General features: G+C 38.8%; 1 protein-coding gene across 6 annotated transcripts in view; it reads right to left on the minus strand.

Annotated features, from left to right (window-relative positions):
• IFT54 (intraflagellar transport 54) overlaps positions 1-23,827 on the minus strand; it is a 475,732-nt gene that overhangs the window by 104,786 nt on the left and 347,119 nt on the right. For all 6 annotated transcript variants that reach the window (XM_067100328.1, XM_067100326.1, XM_067100323.1 and 3 more), the window contains one exon: positions 3,245-3,427. In XM_067100328.1, the coding sequence (XP_066956429.1) occupies positions 3,245-3,427 (183 nt within the window). The remainder of the gene's footprint in view (positions 1-3,244; positions 3,428-23,827) is intronic.

The following is a 23,827-nucleotide window of genomic DNA, read 5'->3' on the forward strand; positions in this document are numbered from 1 at the left end:
GGCACTTGTCTGCAATTCACCTCACAGGATCTCTCAATGTAATAACAGACTCTCTATCAAGGAAAATGACAGCCTCAACAGAGTGGATGTTGGACAACCACTCTTTTCAAACAACAGCCAGCATGCTTCCACAAACGGAAGTGGACCTTGTTTGCCACATATGAGAATCACAAACTTCCCGTGCATGTGTCTCCGAACTTGGACAGTCAAGCAACAGCAAGAGATGCCTTTCTAAAAGACTGGAACAAATGGAGAACAATATACCTTTTTCCCCCATTGTCCCAGATTTCGAAGGTCTTGAGCAAGCTTCTAACCTTCAAAAGGAACAGCTTACTTAATAGCCCCAAACTGGCCAAACAAACATTGGTTCCTATTACTCCAACAATGAGCAGAGAGATCAATTTCACTACCATACGCTGTTCTATCCTAGAGAGTAGGCGGGAAAGTCGTCTACACATCCTCCTTTCTGAGCAGAGACCTTCACGTGTGGATTTTTAAAATATTATCTAACAATAAAATTACTCACCCAAAATTGCTGGGTATCTGGCGCAAAAACTACGGACATCATCTATCCAGCAATACCAGTCCGTATGGAAGATATGGTTAGATTATATCCATACTGAGAACCCAGCTGAGATGTCTATGGAAACATTTTTAAATTTTTTATATACCTTTTTGAAGACAAACACCTTGCTGTTACAACAATCCTGGCATACAAGGCAGCATTAATGGAGCCCTTGCTTTATGGATTCAGGATTGACTAGTATAGAAATTGTCACTTCCTTTCTCCGGTCTTTTGCACTGCAAAGACCAGCTCCCTAAAGGCTTCCAATTACTTGGTCCCTGAACAAGGTGCTTAGACTAGTGGACCCAATACAATCACAACTCTCATGCAGCAAAAGGCAATCTTCCTGATTGCATTAGCACCAGGAGCTCATATTGGTGAACTGGGCTCTCTAAGACTGGGGTGATACATCACGCAAACAGCTGACCATCTATTGTTACTGTCCCCTGGCCCATCATTCCTAGCCATGAATGAGAATCCTTTAAGAAGGAAATCTATTCTGATAAGAAAACTCAATTTAACAGACAAAACATTTATGCCGGGTTCAAGCACTTAAGGTTTACCTAGATGTCACAACAAACATACCAGAAGGTCCAATTTACCTACACTCCAGCACAAATAAACCACTCTCTCTACAAGGGCTGAGAATAATTTTAGTGTCCCTCATTAAAAAGGCAAATCCACACTCCTTTCCTAAGTCACGTGATATTAGGAAAGTAAGTCGTCGGCCTTCTTCAGAAATGTCTCTTTCAAAGACGTCTCCCAATGTGCAGGGTGTTCATCAGAGGCAGTATTTTTAAAATATTATTGCCAAGAGCTTGAACAAATTCGACTACACTGTGTATCAGTAGGTGGTATGGTTACTCCTAAACCCATAGGCGCTACAGTGGAAAATCAGAGGTTTTCTTGACAGTGAGTATGCTAACTATTGCTGGGAGAAGGTAGACAGTACTGCAACCAAACCCAGCATGCTTAGGTAAGCCACTATACAAATACATCCTAAAATATAAGTTCATGTTTAGTTTTTGTTCTTTGTTAACATAACCTGAAGGGTATTTGGAATAAAGAATGGGGCTTGAAACTTGTGGCTTGACCTCGGACCAGAAATGTTTTTCTTTGGGGTGTTGGGTTTAAAGATTAAGAGCTTAAGCCTTTTCATCACCTGTCAATTTCTTTGTAAAGTTCCTTGAGGATGCAACAAGCGACTAAACTATTAAAAAAACGGGTTTTGACATAGGAAAAACCCAATTTTGGTAGTCACTCCTGAGCCCCTCAAAAACCTGATGAAAAGGCAAGGGATTTGGGCAAGGGATCATCCTGCACTGACCAATAGAAAGTTAGGGCTTCTTGGTTTTTGTGCCGGTCTGTTGTAGACAATTGGAAGACTGCGCATGCACAGTAGTCACATTTTCTTCTAGAAGGTTTTCATGATGGAAACAACTGGATAACAACTTCGCTGAAGATACGGGAAAGTGCCCTCTTATCTTTGAGTCCACTATATACTCCATCACGTACTATAGTCTTTATCATTATGACAAAATACCTGGCCAAAAGACCAACTAAAAGAGAATTCTTTGATACAGCATTAGTTTGGTCACCATGGAGCTCTGGTAGACCATGGAAGGTAGCTCCTTGAGAACTCAACGACGACTATCAAAAATAATTTTTTGTATGTAAAAACCCGTTATATATAAATAAATATTATATTTATAGATCTACACAGAAAATTTTTATATAATATATATATATACAGTATATACATATATATATATATATATATATATATATATATATATATATACAGTATATACAGTATATATATATATATAATATATATATATATATATATATATATATATATATATATATATATATATATATATATATATATATATATATATATATATATACAGTATATACATATATATATATATATATATATATATATATATATATATATATATATATATATATATATATATATATATATATATTATATATATATATATATATATATATATATATATATATATTATATTTTATATATATATATTACAAATTTTCTGGGAAAACTCTCAGCAATAAGTCAATATCTAAATCTGGCAACATTTGAATAACAAAATTATAAAGTAATGGTAGGAGTACAAAACATCATGATTGGTTAAAAAAGCCATGACTATATACAAGTGTATATTTGTAACTAGCAATAGGGACTTTCATATGCAATCGTCCAATTTCATATATAACTACCTTTTAACCAATAAAAAATGACAGTTTTCTTTGCGAAACCACAATAAAAATTATTGAGAATGAATGTGACTGAAATGAAATACTGTTAAAGAAAATAACGAAAAGTAAGAAAGGGAAAGAAATCTGATTATTTATTATTATGATCGCCATCATTCAAAGTGATCAAAAAATAATATGAAATCAGCCTAAAATGCCATTAACTTAAGGAACTTGCTTCCATTAAATAGAATGCCACCTGTATAAAAAGGAATAAATGAAGAGGGAAATACCAATAAATTACAATAGAAAGCTAATACTTTTAGCACTCACCTATATCCTTAATACTGATTTTCTTTTCAATATGACTTTGCACCCTGTTTATCTATACACACAACCATTAATACCTCAACACTGCTACAAAAATACAGTATTTAATAGAATTATCATTACCATTAGGGGCCATGGCCTTGAGGATGGCTGGATCAATATTGTTGTTTTCGTTGACAAGAGACGAAATAACTGGAGTTTTATTATCGCTTTCTCTTTCATCATTTTCCTGTGGTAGTGCTTCTCCATCCACTGCCCCAACAATCTCCATCTCTTCCCCTGCCATACCTGTTGGTGAAGGTGGACCTGTCAGGAAAAAACAAACAAATGTACTACTGCACAAGAAAGATAGTTTTTGCATTTTACATATATTATATATACAGTAAAACCCCCGTATTCACGTTCTCATGATTCATGGACTCAGATTCAACGAGTTTCTCTGTGGAACATATCTAGCCATTATTCATGGAAAATTCCAGCATTCACTGTATTTTTCACTGAGAAATATTCACTAATTACTGTATTTTCATATAATTTTCATGAATAGATGCACTTTTTGTGATAAAACTATTAAAATACTCACGTATATGCATTTTTACTGGATTTTTCTGTGTTTAAACTATCAAAATGGGCAGTTCTAAGTGTTTTTAGAGGGGTTTTAAGTATTCGCGCATTTTAGCTATTTGCAGGGGGGGTGTGGGACGCATCCTCCACTAATATGGGGGTTCACTGTATATATATATATATATATATATATATATATATATATATATATATATATATATATATATATATATATATATATATATATATGTATATATGTATATATGTATGTATATATAGATATATATACAGTATATATATATATATATATATATATATATATATATATATATATATATATATATATAATATATATATAATTTTCCCAATGGTAATGAGTATGCATATATTTTTTATAGTGCAGAGATGCAGTTTGTCTTCAAAGGAGTTACACTCATTGTCCCCCTAGGGCTCCATAAGACAGACCAACCAACTTCAAAGAATTTTCTTATAAATGGTCTTGGTCAGAATAGTGCTTGACTTCATGGTGATAGAATATAAAGGACCCGGAACAAGAGACCTCTATCTCGTGTCCACAGGGACGACCTCAGTTTTCCTTCATCCTGCTCACACAGATGTGACAACAGCACGTATGTCGGCTATTTTCCCTATTATACTCTGGTCTGGCCCAGACTTATCCACAGGTTTGCTCTGAAAAAAAATTTTTCAAGTGCATTTTTCGATCATCACAATGACTTTCAAGCTAAATACATAGTTTCAAGATACAGTGAAAAGCTTTAGTTCCTTAAAATTTTTCCAGGTAGGCTTGCATTTATTAAAATTGGGAGCCAGTAGGTCTCCTGCAAGTTGAGAAGGTACAATTAGATCACTAGCTACGCTGTAATTGCTGGGCTTTTTTCTCTTGCCTAACAGTGATAATTCGCATTAATGCAAGAATATTAGACGATTTTGGTGCAGCTTTGTAAAACAAATTAAGATTTTTGTGATACTGATTTTATATAAAATTGGTATGATAATTCCTATAATTAAGATTTGGATTATGCACCAACTAGCATAGCCTATAACTTTTAACTGGTGCTTGGGAATAGACTGGGTAATCCAAGTTATCAAATCTATAGAAAATAAATTAAGACAAAACTAGGTTTTGTCTTAATTGAGTTTAAAAGCATTTGTGAGTAAATGCTTCAAGGCAATGTTACTATAGTAAGTGTGAATTAATATTTTTTAATACATTACTATTTCATGGATATGAGCCATTGATCATGACCCCTAACAGCATACTGTGGACACACATTTGTGGCCATGTCAGACTGTTTTAATCTTAAGTGTCTGCTGCCTATACGTAATACAGGTAGCTATCACCAAGTAGTTTTTGATAAACTCTTGTTCCTTTTATGACCACTGGGCTGCAGAGATGGCTTAAAACTACCTGCCATGAGCCAGCTCCTATAGGAATAAAGGAGAATTTGGTTGGTTGACATACATGTGTGAAATATGCAACATGCTACTGGCAGCAAGTTTAAATGATGAAAGAGCTCAATTCAGGCTGTCTCTGTGAGTCACAGGTTTCAGCAGGAGTATGGAGGAAGGAGACTACATCAGTCCGGCAGAGTATGTTTTCATCCCTCTCACAGACGAATCAATGTTTGGGCCAATACTCCAAAACCAGTGGATTCTAGGAACTCCCAGAACTCCCACTTCAACTCCGACTCCTCCGATGGAGACGAAGTCTTTCCTTGGGAGAGGTGTCACTAACACCTGACATGAAGTGGACTAGCCACTGAAATTTCCCTAATGAATCCGGGAGAGCTAGGGAACAGTTATCTGCTTCACATGAGAGAGATATCTCAAAATGAGAATCTTGCCTCTCCCATGCAGCAATCAGATATCAAAGGGGCCTGATAAGGTCCACCCAACCCAGTCTGAAGTGTCTGTACCTTCTAGGGGGTAGTGATTTATCTGGGAATTCTATCCTGCTGGGCAGTGGTAATACTACTGCCTCAACTCAATTAGTTCATGCAGGCTTCCCTAATAGGGAAAACTCCACATGCTGTACTTTCAGAAAAGTTAAGTATACCTTAGTTTTACCAGACCACTGAGCTGATTAACAGCGCTCCTAGGGCTGGCCCGAAGGATTAGACTTATTTTATGTGGCTAAGAACCAATTGGTTACTTAGCAACGGGACCTACAGCTTATTGTGGAATCCGAACCACATTATAGCGAGAAATGAATTCCTATCACCAGAAATAAATTCCTCTAACTCTTCATCAGCCGGCCGCGGAATTGAACTCCGCCCATCGAATGACAGTCTGAAGCTCAACTGGTTCGGCCAACAAAGGGCTAGGTCTATCTCATAAATCCAGTACATATGAATATGTGTGAAAGAACAGAAAAATCTTTATAACAAGTAACATTTACAGAATAAGGCTTTAGCAAGAGTTACCCTGCTGTCTGGGAACTTGCAATTATTGTTTTAGCATTTTGAAACCAGAAAGAGATGAATATTTTACTCATCATAAGGTTACCACCCAGTTGCATTTGCACTTGTTGTAACCAAGATCTTTTAAGTCAGTGCACGACTTGTATGGTACCTACAAAAGAGAAGAGATTTGTCACCTACCCAGTGTGGTTTTTTGGAGGATGATTCATTCACCAACTGGTAGTTTAGTTAAACATGACTCTTCCATTTGAAAAGCACTTGTATTCAAGCAGCAGCTTGTGATTATGGAGCTCTACATCCTCTCACATTGAAAAGGCATATGACACCGTTTGGAAATCTGGGATTTTAAAAGTTCATGGTATGGATTAGGAGGTGAGCTGCCATTATACATTCAAGCATTCTTAAAGTTGCTTTATCAAGTTAACACAGGCAACACTCTACAAAAGAATAATATAAAGGAAAAAAATTCTCATAAGAAAGAGTTCCACTTGAATCTGTCCTCAATATAACATTGTATGCACTAACTATGAAAGGAATAAAACCACTGTTTTTCCTCTGATATTCTCCACATTGTCTTTATAGGCAACCTCTACGCACAGATCACAAGAGTGGATTTGCTGTGCACCTATACCCAGATATCTACATTAAAGGGCAACATTTTCTTCATTTTCTTTCATATTTTAGAAGGTGGGGTCCTGCTATTAATGGAAGACACAAAGGACGACCAAGATTGGTGTTTGGCTGATTTTACTGATATAAAAACTGGGATCTGCATTTTTATATATTACCTGCTTTTTTTTGGTTATAGTGTTACAATATCAAATCAAAGCTTTTCTTGTAGCTCAATGAAGAACTTGAAGTTCAAATAACCACAAAATAACTAGTTACCATCTGAATCAATCCAGCTGTATGCAAAGTTCCACTGAGTAATTCAATAGCATTTTCTAGTTTGGGTTTCTTCAGCATCCCCTTCCCTTTTAGTCAGTTCTTTAAAATTCCGGGAGGAAATCCTGAACAGTATCAAGGATGACCTTGCTACTGGCGTCAGTATATCAGATGTGCTATCCATGGTCCCCAAGAGAATTCAGGTCTGTCCTGAATATGGAATTGAATGTGGTGTAAAAATTTCTCGTCTTTTAAAATAGAAGACAGAGAGGCTGCAATGTCTCCCCAGGCAGAGATTGGTTCTCTCACCAAAAATCTTAGGTCATAGGAACAGGGTAATAAAAACCCAAACCCAAACCCAAAAAAAGAAGTTGAATCAGTTTCCTAGATCCCTAGGTAATAAGAGACAGCCTACTCACTCCCAGAGCTCCAACAGGTAACAATAATACAACCAGGTCAGACTGTAGAACCTCAAATCAGAATGTAGTACGGACACCAATATCCAGCCCTGAGAATGATACTGATAACTCTTGATGCAACAACTGAATGTACATCCTTTCACCAGATGGAAAATACCTCATTAATGAAAAGAAAACTATGATTGAGGCTGGGCATTTAGAACTTTGGGACATACTGGCCTTTCCCAATACTGAATGGTGCTTGGTCCCTCCTGCAATAAGAACACAGAAACTGCCAAAGGAGATAGTTATCCTGCCTATTAATACAGCAGTGGAAACCACAGATGTAACCTTTCTCCAGTTTAATAAAAAATAGGGCACAACAACAACTACTTTAGAGAACCAATCCTCTCTCCTGAAGGCATCAGCTTTCTGTCCCTTCACTTTTAAAACAATCAATCATGTGAAGACAGAATGTCAGAATTTTCTGATAACTGGGAAACTAGAATTAATGGCAGAAATAAAACCATCTGTCCCTGCCATCCCAGTATCTGATAGTTTTACAAAAGAATGGGCAACACTTGACCTTTCTTTTGAGAGGAAAAAGCTCCCATTGGATGTGGCTACCCAGCAATTTGGGATGAATTTCTTGCTAGGTGCCACATCCTCAATATTATAACTTTTACTACTATGCTGGAAGTAGCTATTAAATAGCTTCCAGAGTCTTCCAGAACAATGTTTGTGCAGCAGCCAAAACCCTTATGCAGACCCCATGGGGAGAAACCTTTGACTTTCTGGAGTGTCATACTAAGGCTTGGAAGGAAACATTGGCAGGCTCCAACATGTCAGTCCCCAACGTAACCTTCCTATTAAATTCTTCACCCTTCTGTTGGGACATTTTTGAAGTTGATGCAAAATTCAATGAACAAGCCCAACAACAGAACTGAACAATTTATGCTCTTCTTGCAAAAAAGGAAACCTGGGAAACAATACTCTTGAGAGCTTCCTCTTCCTAAGCCTACAAAAGCTTAGTATTACTCATCTATATAAACTTCCAGTCCTACCAGGGAAAACAAAAATCAACTCCTGGACTGCATATTAATAAAGGCAAGGAAAGAGGTGGAGTTCAAGAGGACTTGCATGGTCAGGGTCATCTTCTACAGCAGGCAGTGTAAGTCCTCCCCCTGGGGACAGTAAAGATTTTTTTCTAAAAACCAGACCCCTCTTAAGGGAGACCATAGAAAGAGACACGTTTATTTGTCACCAAGAACATCTCTTCAGCCTCCCCAAGACGGATTCCTCTGAACAAAGGGTGATCCTCAACCTGTCAAGTTTGAACAAACATATGATTTGTAACAAATTTTAGATGACTACTGTTGCCTAAGTAAGTTAGCTCAATCTGCAAGGGACATAAACTGGCATGTCCCTATCGCTGTTCATTTCAGCCCATGCCAAGAGTTCCCGATAGGGAAGGAAACATACAGATTCAAAGTCATGCCTTTCAGGTTAAATGTTACCCCAAAAATCTTAACAAAATAAGCTCAGGAAAGTAGTTTAACTGGTGGCCTCCCTATGATTGGTTAATCTGGGGAGCACTTGAGAAGAGTGCTGATGAAACCTGAGTGGTAGTCGACAGACTCCAGTCAAAAGGTTTCCTAATAAATAGGAACACGTCTCACCTTACATCCAGAAGACATTTTCTCAGGATGGGACTTTTTTGGGATAAAGCCAGGTGTCTCTTCTCAACAACACTCAAACCAGAATAAGGAAGGACCTGAGAAGATTCCTTGCACAGCCCCACTTTTCCAGGCAATAGACGGAACAAAGTCTGGGCCTATTTACAGTTTGCATCTGTGGATGGGAGATCTAATCCTCAGACTGCGACTGTAGGATGTGAATAGTCTGGTTCTCACATGTCAGGAAAAGGCTTTGTGATCGCCTTCATCTGAGACTGGGAAGATACTCTGTCCATGAATGTGGAAGGGGTCTAGCAAAACGGGTCAACCTGACTCCACCATCTGTACAAGAGATAATACATATGGATGCCTGCTTTGGGAGGATTGTCAGGTAGTAGGAAGATGGTCACCTGTTCCGAGGAAGCATCATATCAGATGCCTGGAGTTGTTGGCTATCTTTCCATCTCAGAAAACTGAAACTCCAAAAGGGACTCAACATTTTGTCAGTCCCAAACAATATGACTGCAGTGCCTTGTAACAAGAGGTTAGGCTCACACTCAGCCTCTCTCATATTAGTAATGCTATCTATCCTACAGATGTAGGATTGCTCAAGTAAGGAAGTGGTACTTGTCAGTAATTGCCAACATGCTTCCACATGCAAGAACCGTCACCTTCCAGTGTGTATCTCTGAACCTGGACATTGAGGCAACAGCAAAAGATGAATGAACGAAGGACAATATACCTCTTTCCCCCATTGTCTAAGATTTTGAAGGCTTTGAACACACTACTAGCTTTTTACAAAACCACTTACCTAGTGGCCCCAAACTGGCCAACAGTCATTGGTTCCTTTTACTTCAACAACAGGCAAGAGAAGATTTCCATTGTCATCCACTGTTCTATCCCAGACAAGAAGAAGGAAAGTGGCTTACGCATCCTCCTTTCTGAGCTGTGGCCTTCACATGGGGAATTTTTAAATCAAGTCTGCCGTGAAGACTATTTACCTAACATTGCTAGGTACCTAGAGCAAAAACTACTGACTTCATCCATCCAACATACAAGTACGTATGGAAAATGTGGTTAGATTACTTCCATGCTGAGAGCCTAGTTGAAATCTCTGTTGAAACCGTTCTATATTTTATTATATATCATTTGAGGTAAAGTGCCTTGGTATTACAACAATTGTGGCACACAAGGCAGCATTATCGGAACCCTTGCTTTATGGTTTTGGAATTGATTCCCATTGCCTGGTCCCTGAATAAGGTTCTCAGAATCCTGTCACCCATATATGTCAAGTTTTGATAAGGGAAAAACATAATTTTGGTAGCCACAGTGAGTCCTCAAAGGAATTACTCTTATGGTCCCACCAAGGCTCTGTAAGACAGGCCAACCAATATCAAAGAATTCTCTCATAGTTGAGTATAAAAGGATTCAAAGCAAGAGGGCTCTTGCCCTTGCCTACAACAATTACCCATTTTTCCTCACCTTATCACATAGATGTGACAACAGTGCATGAGTCAGCCAAGTACCTATCACTCACCAGGTCTATGAAATAAAAACTCACCACAAATTCCCATGCTTTTTCATCAGGGAAAGTCAGTGGGTTTGAGGACACCAAAAATAGGTGTTTCCTTTGTCAAAATTTGTTTTTGTTATAGTGTAGCCACTGTTCACCCTCAAAGGACCATAACAAAGAAATTAGCAGGCAATGAAATGGCCTAGCTCCTGATTTAGTGGTCCCACAAACCCGAACGTAAAAATGATTCATGGCAGTCACAAAAGTCATTACCTACCTCCTTCTAATCAGGATCCCAATAAGACTTAAAAATGAAGGATATGAAAAATAATAGCCTATATATGCATTATTCTATGTGGTTCTAAAGTGACTTACCTAATTATGCCAGAATGGGATTAATAATTATTATGCCCCATTCCCCATCTATATTTCAGAATTACCATGGCATTAAGAAAGCAATTTGCTTTCCACTAAGGTGCCTATGTGGCCAGGCCTTACCACACCACCTACCAACAGTATAGTTGAACTTGTCTGTCATGTCAGCAGTATTCAAGACACACTACCTCTTATGACCACCTTGTAAACATGGAGACTTTTTCCAGAGAAATCCTGCAACAAAAGCCAGGGATGCTCTTTTCCCCCAGGATGTCATGTGAATCAGGAAAGGGTGGGGTTCTACTTTCTAATTAGGGCCACTAAGACAATTTTCAGCCATGCAGAAACAATTCTACGCCCATGCAGAGAAAGTGGCTTGCTTGTGATAGGGTATAAGAAAAAAGGACCATCTGAGATGTTTGCTGCAACATCTAGGTAAACCTGGCATAATTCTGAGTTCCCACATTAGAATTGGGGATTTCTTCTTCAAAGATCCTCATTCTTGGTCAGAAACGACAAGCCAGGAGACAAAAGTGATGGTTAGGTTTTGTGTGCGTGTGTGTGTGTGATGGAACACTGTCCCTGTCTAAGAGAGCCAGGATGCCAAGATGGCCAACAAGACCAGCTTATGAAGTGTTTAGTTATGGCTGCATTAGGACCACTGAATCGTGATGACAGGGGTCAGAGAATGGGAAGCCTTGCAGGAGCTGGTCTGTGTAATAAAAAGGGCTGCAGACTTTGCATGATATAACTATAATAGCAAAAGGCAATTGTTCTCCCACAGACAGTTCAGAAAATGTAAAAGGCTTGACCAGCTCTCAGTGTGGAGGTAATCCAACCACATTTTCCATACAGACTGGTATTGGTGAATAGATCAAGTCCATAGTTTTGCACCAGGTACCTAGCAATGTTAGGTGAATAATCTTCATGGTAGACTAGATTTAAAGATCCACACATGAAGGCCATGCTGTGGTCTGGGACAGAACAGCAAACAGCATTAGGATTGATTTTCTTGCCCATTGTTGAAGCAGCAGAAACTGTCAGCAAGACGATTTCCGCATCGACACCTTGCTTGTAAGAGACTGCATCGTCTTTCGAGCGCACGTGTGTGCGCATCATCCATCGGAGGAAACAAGACAAAAACGAGCATCCCGTTTTCTCTCTCTCAAGGAACGCAACTTCTACCATACAATATTTCCGTCTGTTTCTCCCTAACCATTGTTGTCTTGATTTATGTACAATCACCACTACTTGCATTGCCATGCAAGCATTCCAATCACGTACTCATAATGTTCCACCGAATCTTCTGTATCAAATTGTATGTATGTTTCTGTTTGTGAAGATGCCAAACATCTCGTCATTTCACATATATTATGCTACTGCACTGTATTCATTAATCTGTCTCGAATCTCATGCAACTGGCCATATGTGGAATTTCCTGGCCTTTCCATTGATATATGTTTTATCATTGTACGTTTATTATGTCTCACAATCGCCATCTGTTTGTCTGCCGACAAACACAGTCCGAAACATTACCTCTGTTTTGCCATGTCTGTGTGTAGAAACTACTTTGTGGCTCACACCAGCCAATAACAACTTCGAAGATTCTGTACATTGATTCAGTAAGGAATCACCAATAAACCAGACAACATCCAGCCAGTATGTCACTCTACTCAATCCTTACAAGACCTTTGATACTCGATCACTGTCAAATCAAAGACACCATTCTGGCCAAGACCAACTATGAGAGAATTCCTTTATACTGGTTGGCCTGTCTATAGAGCCCTGGTGGGACCATAATAGTAACTCCTTTGAGGACTCTCTCTCTCTCTCTCTCTCTCTCTCTCTCTCTCTCTCTCTCTCTCTCTCTCTCTCTCTCTCTCTCTCTCTCTCTCTCTCTCTCTCTATATATATATATATATATATATATATATATATATATATATATATATATATATATATATATATATATATATATATATATAAGGATTTTGACAAAGGAAAATCTATTTCTGGAGAGGGGACCGTGTCACCCGTGAAAAAGTCCATTCAGCACTTATTTCTAGGTAATTCCGTTGCTAGATACCAGAGAAAGCTAAATGAAATGCTGGAGTTACTACCCCAGAGTGAGCTCCATCAGATGGAGTCGTGTATGGAAAAGGGTGAACTACAAAAACACGGAACCTTATCCTATAGAGATCCCAAAGTCAAAAGTCCCACAAGGAGGTGCCGTTACAAACCCATGCACCACTCGCATGGACAGCACACAAAACACCGCTAGCCGCATTCCATGAAAGCATCACCCCACCAGAATGATGTTTACTATGGGAGGGACATGACACATGATGGAGGTGGGTCACGGGTGACACGGTCCCCTCTCCAGAAATAGATTTTTCCTTCACAAAAATCCCTTTTCTGGATCGGGTCCCGTGTCACCCGTGAAAAATTAACAGAGAAATAAATATCATTCTTAAACTAAAGAGATAATAATTCTAAGGGGAACAGAAGACCGAAGGTCCAAAAGAAATTTTTTTAATCACTAGTAACAATAACAATAATGTACAAAAGAAACTGATGTTAGCTTAAAATTAACATGACAATATGAAAAATATACATAAACAAAATAACTATACAATATTGAAAACCTTATAACTTAAATGTGTCATTTAGACAAACATATAGATAACACACCCAGGTGAGAAGTCAAGGCAAGCCTGACTGAAATGACCGTAAGGGGATAACTGAGGCAGTGGAGGAGAAAATGACTAGGAATCAGAAAGGAACCAGAGGGAGGAACAACGTTCCCTGCCGCGACTGCTGAGAATTTAAGAGCTTCTAAGGATTTCAAATAGTGACGTTTGAAAACCAAGGGTGACTTCCAACCGTGTACCTGGTAAGATCCGTGAAATTCATGTAATGAAAGTAATTAATGGAGGTGGCCACAGCTCTAATATCATGAACTCTTGGGACTGAGTCAGGGTTAGCCTGCTTGATAAAGTAAAGGATCTGTTGTCTAATAGCAGACATAGAGAGATTACCCCCTCCTTCCCTGATAAAGAGAGGCCCAGAAGAGATGTGAGAGGACCTGTCTAAATAAGCCCTCAAAGTATGAACTGGGCACAGGGACAGGTCTTGAGGCAGGGGGAGAATTTTCCAAGGCGACCACCTATGCTGCGGATCTTCATTTTTGGCCAGGAAGGTAGGGTGAGGAATCAGCAAAACCTCCCCTGATGGAAGGAAGTCGACGTGGTTGGGTTTCCTAGAGAGTGCAGACAGCTCTGAAATTCTAGCACCCGAAGCTAGGCTAACTAAGAACAATGTTTTCCTCAACAAGGAAAGGTAGGGGCAAGACTGATTATCGATATCTGAGGCTAACTTCAACACGTCATTTAAAAACCAGGAAACTGTATGTGGATGGATTACTGGCCTCAGACGTGCACATGCTTTAGGGATGGAAGAAAAGTAAGGGTCTGTGAGGTCAATTTTGAACTGTCGTAACTACATAAAAAATATTAAATTTTACTTATACTTGTACCAATACAACTAGACAAAGAAATTTAAAATGATCTTTTATATACCCAGTGACCTTAAGTGTATGTGCATTTGTGCAGATGTTAGCTATAAAGAAGAAAATGCTTGTATTTCATAAAATTGTTTCACAATGAGAGCAAATGATTTTCATTGCATAATCAAGCAAAATACAGTGACATTTCCTGAAATATTTAGTTTCGCAAACCTTAATAACTACATAAAAAGAATAGAATGAGGCACAGTCTGATAATATTTCTTTAGGAATCTGAATCCATAGTGGGTTGGAATCACGACATTAAAAAAGAATTAGATTTTGCAACATCCTTTTTCAGACAAACATATTAATCACGTAAGTGCAACATTTGTAGCCTTTAATATCCTTTAAATTATATGCATGTGCCACCTGGACCTGCAGGTACCTGTCAATCACCTTCTTGACTTCTCCTGTACTGGAAATGTGGCCGCAGGAGTTTTGGGGCTGGAGGAAGGTATGTGGGCTTCTATGAAAAAAAAACTAGTTTTATGATAAAAAAGAAACTTACTTTGTTTCATCACAAACCCAGCAAGCATGTACCGCCTGAACCACCGTTTAGGTAGGAGGTAGCATTGCTGAATGTCCCAGCGTATGTTTGTAGAACCCAAGAGAGCCCTTGGAGACTAACATGCATTAGGTACAAAGCTCTTATTAAGCAGAGGAGTATTCATAGTAGGAGTAGGCTTATAGGGCGTAAAGCAAGGCAATTAATGCACAGCTGGCTCTCAGTATACACAGGTTCACTGTAAGCTGTTTCACTCTTGCTCGGTTACCCATGGGAAAACTAAAAAATATAAGCCATGAAAAAAATTCTAAATAAAATTCAAACTGCTTGAGCTACACCATCCAGCAAAAACGTTATCAAAACAGTGTCAGGGGATGCTACAGCAGTTTCATTTCACTACCACAAGTAAATTAGGCTATCAAGTGTGTGTGTGTGTGTGTGTGTGTGTGAGAGAGAGAGAGAGACAGGGAGAATCATTTCAATACTGCGCTAAGACACTCCCCTACATACAGTATCTGTAACATGCACAGATACACACACACACACCTTCCCTCTCTCCCTATCATTTCTCATTTATCTTGTATTTTGTCCTAATTTTGACAACATAAAATAATGAAAAATAATAAAAATGACAAGGCTAGATCACTGTTCCAAGTTCAGGCCAATGTGCATTTAGTGCTACTCACTGAACAGTAAGTTCGTTGGGCGAGCGGGTTCCATTCTCAGCTACCACTCTGTTGGCCGCGAGTTCGAATCTCTGACCGGCCAGTGAAGAATAAGAGGAATTTATTTCTGGTGATAGAAATTCATTTCTCGCTATAATGTAGTTCGGATTGCACAATAAGCTGTAGGTCCCGTTGCTAGGTAACCAATTGGTTCTTAGCCACGTAAAATAAATCTAATCCTTCAGGCAGGCCCTAGGAGAGCTGTTAATCAGCTCAGTGGTCTGGTTAAACTAAGATACACTTTTTTTCACTGAACAGTAGGGTACAAACATAATCATAAAACATGATCAAAACAAAGTGTAAGAGGACAATACAGGCTATCACATGAGAGAGAGAGACAGAGAGAGAGAAGCATTTGATACGGCACTGAAAAACTCCCTGCATACCAGTAATTTATACACAAACACACACCCCTCTCTCTCTCCCCTATCATTTCTCATTTTTTTTATTTCTTGGTGTTTTGTCATTAGTTTTGCTGCATAAAATGATAAAAGAACAAAAATGTTAATGCTAGATCATCACACCCAGTCCAGGCTAATGTGCAGTTAGTGCTAGACACTGTACAACAAGATACACAGTAATCATAAATCATTCATATGTTTTATCATAAGAAATATATAGGCAGTCCTCGCTTAACAGCAGCGACAGTTAACAGCATTCTGGTTTTACAGTGCTTGGCTAACAACGTCGTGAACCAGATTTTCAGCAACGGTAAGCGCTTTTCGGCGTCGGTAAACGGTTTATCGGCGCCGGTAAGCAGTTTATCAGCGTCGGTAAGCGGTTTATCAGCGTCAGTAAGTGGTTTAGCGGCGTCGGTAAGCAGTTTAGCGGCATCGATAAGTGGTTTACAGCGCCGATAAGTGGTATATTCGCGCTTACAACGTCGTAAATGCCATTTATTACCATAATTGTCTGCGATTTTTGGTTAGTGGCACTCGGCCGAGCACGGAACCCCCGCCATTAACCGGGGACTGCCTACTGTGGTTTATATGGGCATAAAAATGTTCCTTTGATGGGCATATACATAGTACTCAGTTACAAAAGGGGTTTGCGATCATGCATGGTTTCAGGGTTGTATGTGAGGTCTTGGAACCTATTACCCATGTATACTGGGGCCAACTGTAATTTGTAGGCTCAAGCTTCTATCATAAATGAATGACTAAAGATGTGGGCTATCAAGAAGTGGAAGATAAAGAATTCCCAGCATCTTTCTTCATATGTAACGCTTGGCCTGCTGCTACTGTAAAGTCCCCGCTCAACACGTTCCCTGTAATGAGCATCCCGTTTTCTGCGACCCGGGGTCACCACTGTGAGAGAGTGCGAAATAATGAGCAGGAAGACAAGTACTGCTAGTTTATTGATGAAGCGATCCGCTTATAAAGCAGCGTGCAGGCATATGCGTATAACACAGAGACCGTGGGTACAAAGATTTACAGGTGACCTGAGGTCAAACCATTTCTCTACAAAAACAGGACAGGTACATACAGAAAACAATAATTAACAATGTCTGGTCTGTTACAAAAATATGTCCGCACTCAGCTTTATAAGCGGATCGCTTCATCAATAAACTAGCAGTACTTGTCTTCCTGCTCATTATTTCGCACCTCTCTCACAGTAGTGACCCATTGTAAGAGACCATATTGGCGGTCTTACGGGCGCTCGTGTGCGTGTGAATCATCCACCGGAGAAAACAAGACAAAGCAGCCCGCTTTCTCTCTCTCCCTCCCGTGTCAGCTGGAGGGGACCGCTCAAAGGAACGCAATTTCTACCATACAATATTTCTGTCTATTTCTCTCTAACCATTGTTGTCTCGATTTATGTACAATCACCACTACTTGCATTGCCATGCAAGCATTCCAATCAAGTACTCATAATGTTCCATTAAATCTTGTGTGTCAAACTGTATGTATGTTTCTGTTTGTAAAGACGCCACACGTCTTGCCATTTCACATATATTATGCTACTGCATTGTATTCATTAATCTGTCTCGAATCTCATGCATTTGTCCATATGTGGAATTTTCTGGCCTTTCCAATGATATATGTTTTATATTGTAAAGTCCCCGCTCAACGCATTCTCTGTAATGAACATCCCGTTTTCTGCAGTGCCTTCACATGCGACCTGGGATTGGCTGAATACATTATTATCATTATTGTGAATTGTATATTTTATTGTCTGTTCAAGTGACCACGCATTATGTATATGTAACAGAGTATTTTTGTAACAGACCACACATTGTTAGTCATTATGTTTTCTGTATGCACCTGTCCTGTTTTTGTAGAGAAATAGTTTGACCTCAGGTCACCTGTAAATCTTTGTACCCGCAGTCTCTGCATTATACGCAGACATCCGCACGCCGCTTTATAAGCGGATCACTTCATCAATAAACTAGCAGTACTTGTCTTCCTGCTCATTATTTCACACCTCTCTCACACTACTACTAGTCAAATGCTTGGCCTGCTACTACTACTGGTCAAATCAACTTTTGTATGTGACATCTCTTTACAGAATAAATAACTTGGACTGGCACTGCAAAGTACCTGGATTTAAAATTGAAGGTCAAGTTTATGAGCAATGTAAGTGAAGAGGGCAACAATTTTGAGGACCTTGACCTCTTACCTCTTTGCCACTGAAATGTTACCGTAGCCTCTCAGGATGACTTGCCTAATCCAATGAGAGATTTTATTCCTTGAATCATGCTTCTTTTGCTGCACTTTAGAGAAAAAAGCAGGAACTATCTTTCCCAGAATCTCTGGTTCTCATGCAGTGTCAAATAGCTATCACTAAACAAAGCAGAAAGTCCTCCCCTTTACTTGCAACAGAAGACAGGAAAGGTAAGGTGAAGGACACTGCAATAAGGTCGTTTGGGTCTTTGCCCTGAAGTCAAGTGCATAGGAGAGTCCCACTGATGTCCAACCTCTCGCATGCATGACTTTAACAGACTGAATAAATCTTACTGACTTTTCTTGAAGATGTAAACACCAACAGAAAGACCATCTACAGAGAGAGATTAAGCAATGATAGCTCTCAAAAAGGTTCATATGGATGCTTGATAGGGCTACTGAGGATGATGGAAATACCACAATTACAAGATTTGAATGAATCTTGAGGAGTCTCTGTTTTAAAAAGCTGGACTATTGTTTTCAATTTCAATGAAAAACCCACATCTAGTCCACATGGTTCAAATACCTGTAAGGTGGCTGACCTATAACCCTTGATGGTGGATTGACTAATTTAATGTTCTCTGGCACAGGGACAACTAGGGTCACTGATGCCAATTTCATTTGTTAAGAATTACTGACAAAACTTATATAAAACCTATGGACATAATGACTAGATTGTATATATAAAAAAATTAAATCTATAGTTTTTGCAGAACACCTGCTTCTGATACAAAGCTAAAAATGCCACTGGCATAATATACAACTTCTTCCCCGAGGACTATGGCTAGAATGTACCAGCCATACTTGTCTCAGTTCTTGGAGAGAAGGCTTCTCCTGAGGTCCCTAACACTGGATCATTCAGTTAGCAAATGTTTGACAGTTAAAGGGACCAGGCAGTCATCACAGTAAGGTTGATTTTCATTTACAACTAAAAACTTGTGTGTGAGGTGGGTATGCCCTATCCTTACAGGGCAGAGTAGTTTCCCATTTTCTGGGCATTTTGCTACACTTCCAAGGAAATATGACACTCGTAATTTCTTTAATTTTGTTTTCTCCAACTGTATTCCAATGTTCCTGCCATATATTCTTAACAAGTGATCTGATATCTGATAATAAGTCATCACATAGAAGTCTATATTTCCTTGAAAACATATCAGCTGTAGCTTCTTTATTACTTTGTCAGCCTTTCCATTACCAGATACTCCTACATATGCTGGCAGTTCATTAAATAAAACCACTCTCAAATTTCTAAAACCAATGGATTAGCAGAATTAAAATCACTTTGACTTTGTAAAACACTTTTTTGAGTCACTAAAAATAGTAAGGTTCCCTTCATCAACAACTGCTATTCTCTCAACATCAGTTAAAATTACATACAGTTCCACAATAAAAGTAGACGTCATGACAGGTATTGAACTTCTACAGTAAAAATCATTAATATATATTGTACTGTACTCCAATTCCAATGCCAGCACTGGATTTGGAGCCGGCAATAAGATGAGTTTTTATATTCAACATATTCCATAAAAATCGAGCGGATTTCCACCTCTGTCATTACTTTTAGTAATGACAGAGGTGGAAATCCAAAAAAGTAATAGCAAAATAATATCTCTGGAAACTCCTATGGAGGAGTGGTTGTTATTTTGAATGGAAGCACCTCATTCCTGGCGTAAAGGCGTCAAACGCCTCTTCATTTCTGCATTAATCACGCCATGTATATTACCCATTATTATTTCATATTTTTTATGTATCTCTCCACACGCATTATTGTCCGGCCTTTCTGCCGATATATGTAACTACTTTGTATGTTTATTGTAACGCAAATTATTCTCATTTATATGTCATCTAACAAACGCAGATCCTTGTCCAAATTCGTGACATGGGAATCTGCAGGTCGGTCACTTCCCTTCTGTCCGCATTCCTCAATGTATACCTGGTTTCCGAGAAATAAATCAGTCATACCCAGACCTGTCTTCCTGAGCCTCATAACTGGTGACCCGAGGAGCAACAGGTAACCATGCAGTTTTGGCCCCGCCATTAACGGACTAAATACGGCCGCATTTTCCTTCAGAGAGCCTTTAGCGGACTCAAAACGGCGACACAGTCTAGGCCTCTGAAAGCTCCTTCCTCGGAGGAACCCCATGAAATTAATGGACTAATAACGGCATCCCCACAAGGGTACGTTTTGGCATTTCGAACGGTTTGGCCCTCACCATTCACGACTCACGTCGACCACTCGAACTCTAACACCTTTACAATTAAGAAAATGAAGAAAATATCGGGGAAACCTACTCTTCGTCCCCTGCCAGTGTTAAAAGCAAATGGTCATTTTATTACAGGTTCCCTACTAGTTATTAATGCTTTAGCCAAACCCTCTGCAGGTCTATCTCATAAGTTAAGTATACCTTAGTTTTACCAGACCACTGAGCTGATTAACAGCTCTCCTAGGGCTGGCCCGAAGGATTAGACTTATTTTACGTGGCTAAGAACCAATTGGTTACTTAGCAACGGGACCTACAGCTTATTGTGGAATCCGAACCACATTATAGCGAAGAAATGAATTTCTATCACCAGAAATAAATTCCTCTAACTCTTCATCAGCCGGCCGCGGGAATTGAACTCCGGCCCATCGAATGACAGTCTGAAGCTCAACTGGTTCGGCCAACAAAGGGCTAGGTCTATCTCATAAATCCAGTACATATGAATATGTGTGAAAGAACAGAAAAATCTTTATAACAAGTAACATTTACAGAATAAGGCTTAGCAAGAGTTACCCTGCTGTCTGGGAACTTGCAATTATTGTTTTAGCATTTTTGAAACCAGAAAGAGATGAATATTTTACTCATCATAAGGTTACCACCCAGTTGCATTTGCACTTGTTGTAACCAAGATCTTTTAAGTCAGTGCACGACTTGTATGGTACCTACAAAAGAGAAGAGATTTGTCACCTACCCAGTGTGGTTTTTTGGAGGATGATTCATTCACCAACTGGTAGTTTAGTTAAACATGACTCTTCCATTTGAAAAGCACTTGTATTCAAGCAGCAGCTTGTGATTATGGAGCTCTACATCCTCTCACATTGAAAAGGCATATGACACCGTTTGGAAATCTGGGATTTTAAAAGTTCATGGTATGGATTAGGAGGTGAGCTGCCATTATACATTCAAGCATTCTTAAAGTTGCTTTATCAAGTTAACACAGGCAACACTCTACAAAAGAATAATATAAAGGAAAAAAATTCTCATAAGAAAGAGTTCCACTTGAATCTGTCCTCAATATAACATTGTATGCACTAACTATGAAAGGAATAAAACCTACTGTTTTTCCCTCTGATATTCTCCACATTGTCTTTATAGGCAACCTCTACGCACAGATCACAAGAGTGGATTTGCTGTGCACCTATACCCAGATATCTACATTAAGGGCAACATTTTCTTCATTTTCTTTCATATTTTAGAAGGTGGGGTCCTGCTATTAATGGAAGACACAAAGGACGACCAAGATTGGTGTTTGGCTGATTTTACTGATATAAAACTGGGATCTGCATTTTTATATATTACCTGCTTTTTTTGGTTATAGTGTTACAATATCAAATCAAAGCTTTTCTTGTAGCTCAATGAAGAACTTGAAGTTCAAATAACCACAAAATAACTAGTTACCATCTGAATCAATCCAGCTGTATGCAAAGTTCCACTGAGTAATTCAATAGCATTTTCTAGTTTGGGTTTCTTCAGCATCCCCTTCCCTTTCAGTCAGTTCTTTAAATTTATGCTAATTAGCTTTTACAAGAGACCACCAATGGCAATTTTGTCAGCGAGTTATTACTAGTACAGTATTGATATTACGAGGGGGCAGTCACTTGTATGCAAATAATCCAATGACTACAAACAAAAATCTACCATGCAATTTGAGCTTGCTGTGACAACATGAAAATATTTTATAAAATTAATTATTCTGAAACCTACCTAATTTTAAAGGTAGCTTACATCTTCATGCTGTTAGCTGTGATCAGCATTCAAAATAAACAAACGAATAATGCTTGGCTGGCCCAGAGGGACTGTTTGTAATCACCAGTTTCCCACCAGGTGGTATTTGAATATTTACATTCTTATCAAGATTCTTTACGACCATCCACTAAGATGGGGGGAGGCTGGGTGGATTTCCACTTTAACAAAAAATAAGTATCCAAATAATTCATTTTATAAAAATTTTATTATTTGGGATGAATCTTGCCTACTGCTACAGTTAGCTGACTACCAACTTGAATGACGATGGTAGGTTAGTGCAGCCAGAGAAACATCCCCTCAGTCACGTTGACTAAAAGCTTTTCTAAAAGGGAAAATGCTTCTAAACATTCTTGCCTGTTGTGTGATCCTTCCTGGTAAGTACTGTAACCAGACGGTGGAACCACAGCAAGGTGTAAGATCCTTGTAGCGAGACTTGTTGGAGGGTCCTTACACGGAAAAAAGGACTCTATCTCATCAAGTACTAGCAACTCCTGTGCCAGAGTTGAAAGCTCATAACTTTAAGTCCAGAACTACAGACAATGACTACCTACAGTTATGAAGATACAGGCAGTTCCTTGTGATTGTATGTTAGTTTTATAAGTTAGTCATCATTATTTTATTTTTATTTTCTGCATTAGTGAGATGGTATGGCGTTACAAAATGTATAAAAAGCACATGTTTAATTTTACAAGAGGTTTTTATAGCAAAGCATTCTTTATGTTTAAAAGTATCTGTTCTTGTTGTGACGTCATATGAAGTGACGTCATAGGACAAAAATAGCCGGAGAGTAGAATGTAAACAAATGCAGGGTTGCAGGTGGTAGTGTTGAATAGAGTATACAGCGAACCCCCTGTATTCGTGGGGGATGCGTACCGCAGCCCCCCACAAATAGTTAAAACCCCTCTAAAAACACTTAGAACTGCCCATTTTGATAGTTTAAACACAAGAAAAACCCTATAAAAATGCTTATACCTGAGTATTTTAAGTTTTATCACAAAAAGGGCATTTACTCATGAAAATTGTATGAAAATACAGTAATTAGTGAATATTTCTCAGTGAAAAATACCGCGAGTGGGCAATTTTCCCACGAATAATGGGTAGACATGCTCCACAGAGAAACCTGCGAATGCGTGAGTCCACGAATCGTGAGAACGCGAATATGGGGGTGTTTACTGTAGTGCAGCAGAAAGAGAGCTCTCTTATGTAAGTTAGGTTGATAACTTTGGTTTGTAAGTCTGTTTTGTGGTTTTTGTAGTCGTAAGCTGGATTGTATAATAAAAGAAGAACAATGTGAACAGGTGGGTGAATCACATAATTGAAGCATTTTTGGATGGGTTGGGCTGGGAAAAATTTCAAGTGGTAACAGAGCGTGGTTGGTTAAAAATGGAC

The sequence above is a fragment of the Macrobrachium rosenbergii genome, chromosome 56, assembly GCF_040412425.1.
Source record: "Macrobrachium rosenbergii isolate ZJJX-2024 chromosome 56, ASM4041242v1, whole genome shotgun sequence".
Taxonomy (NCBI): domain Eukaryota; kingdom Metazoa; phylum Arthropoda; class Malacostraca; order Decapoda; family Palaemonidae; genus Macrobrachium; species Macrobrachium rosenbergii.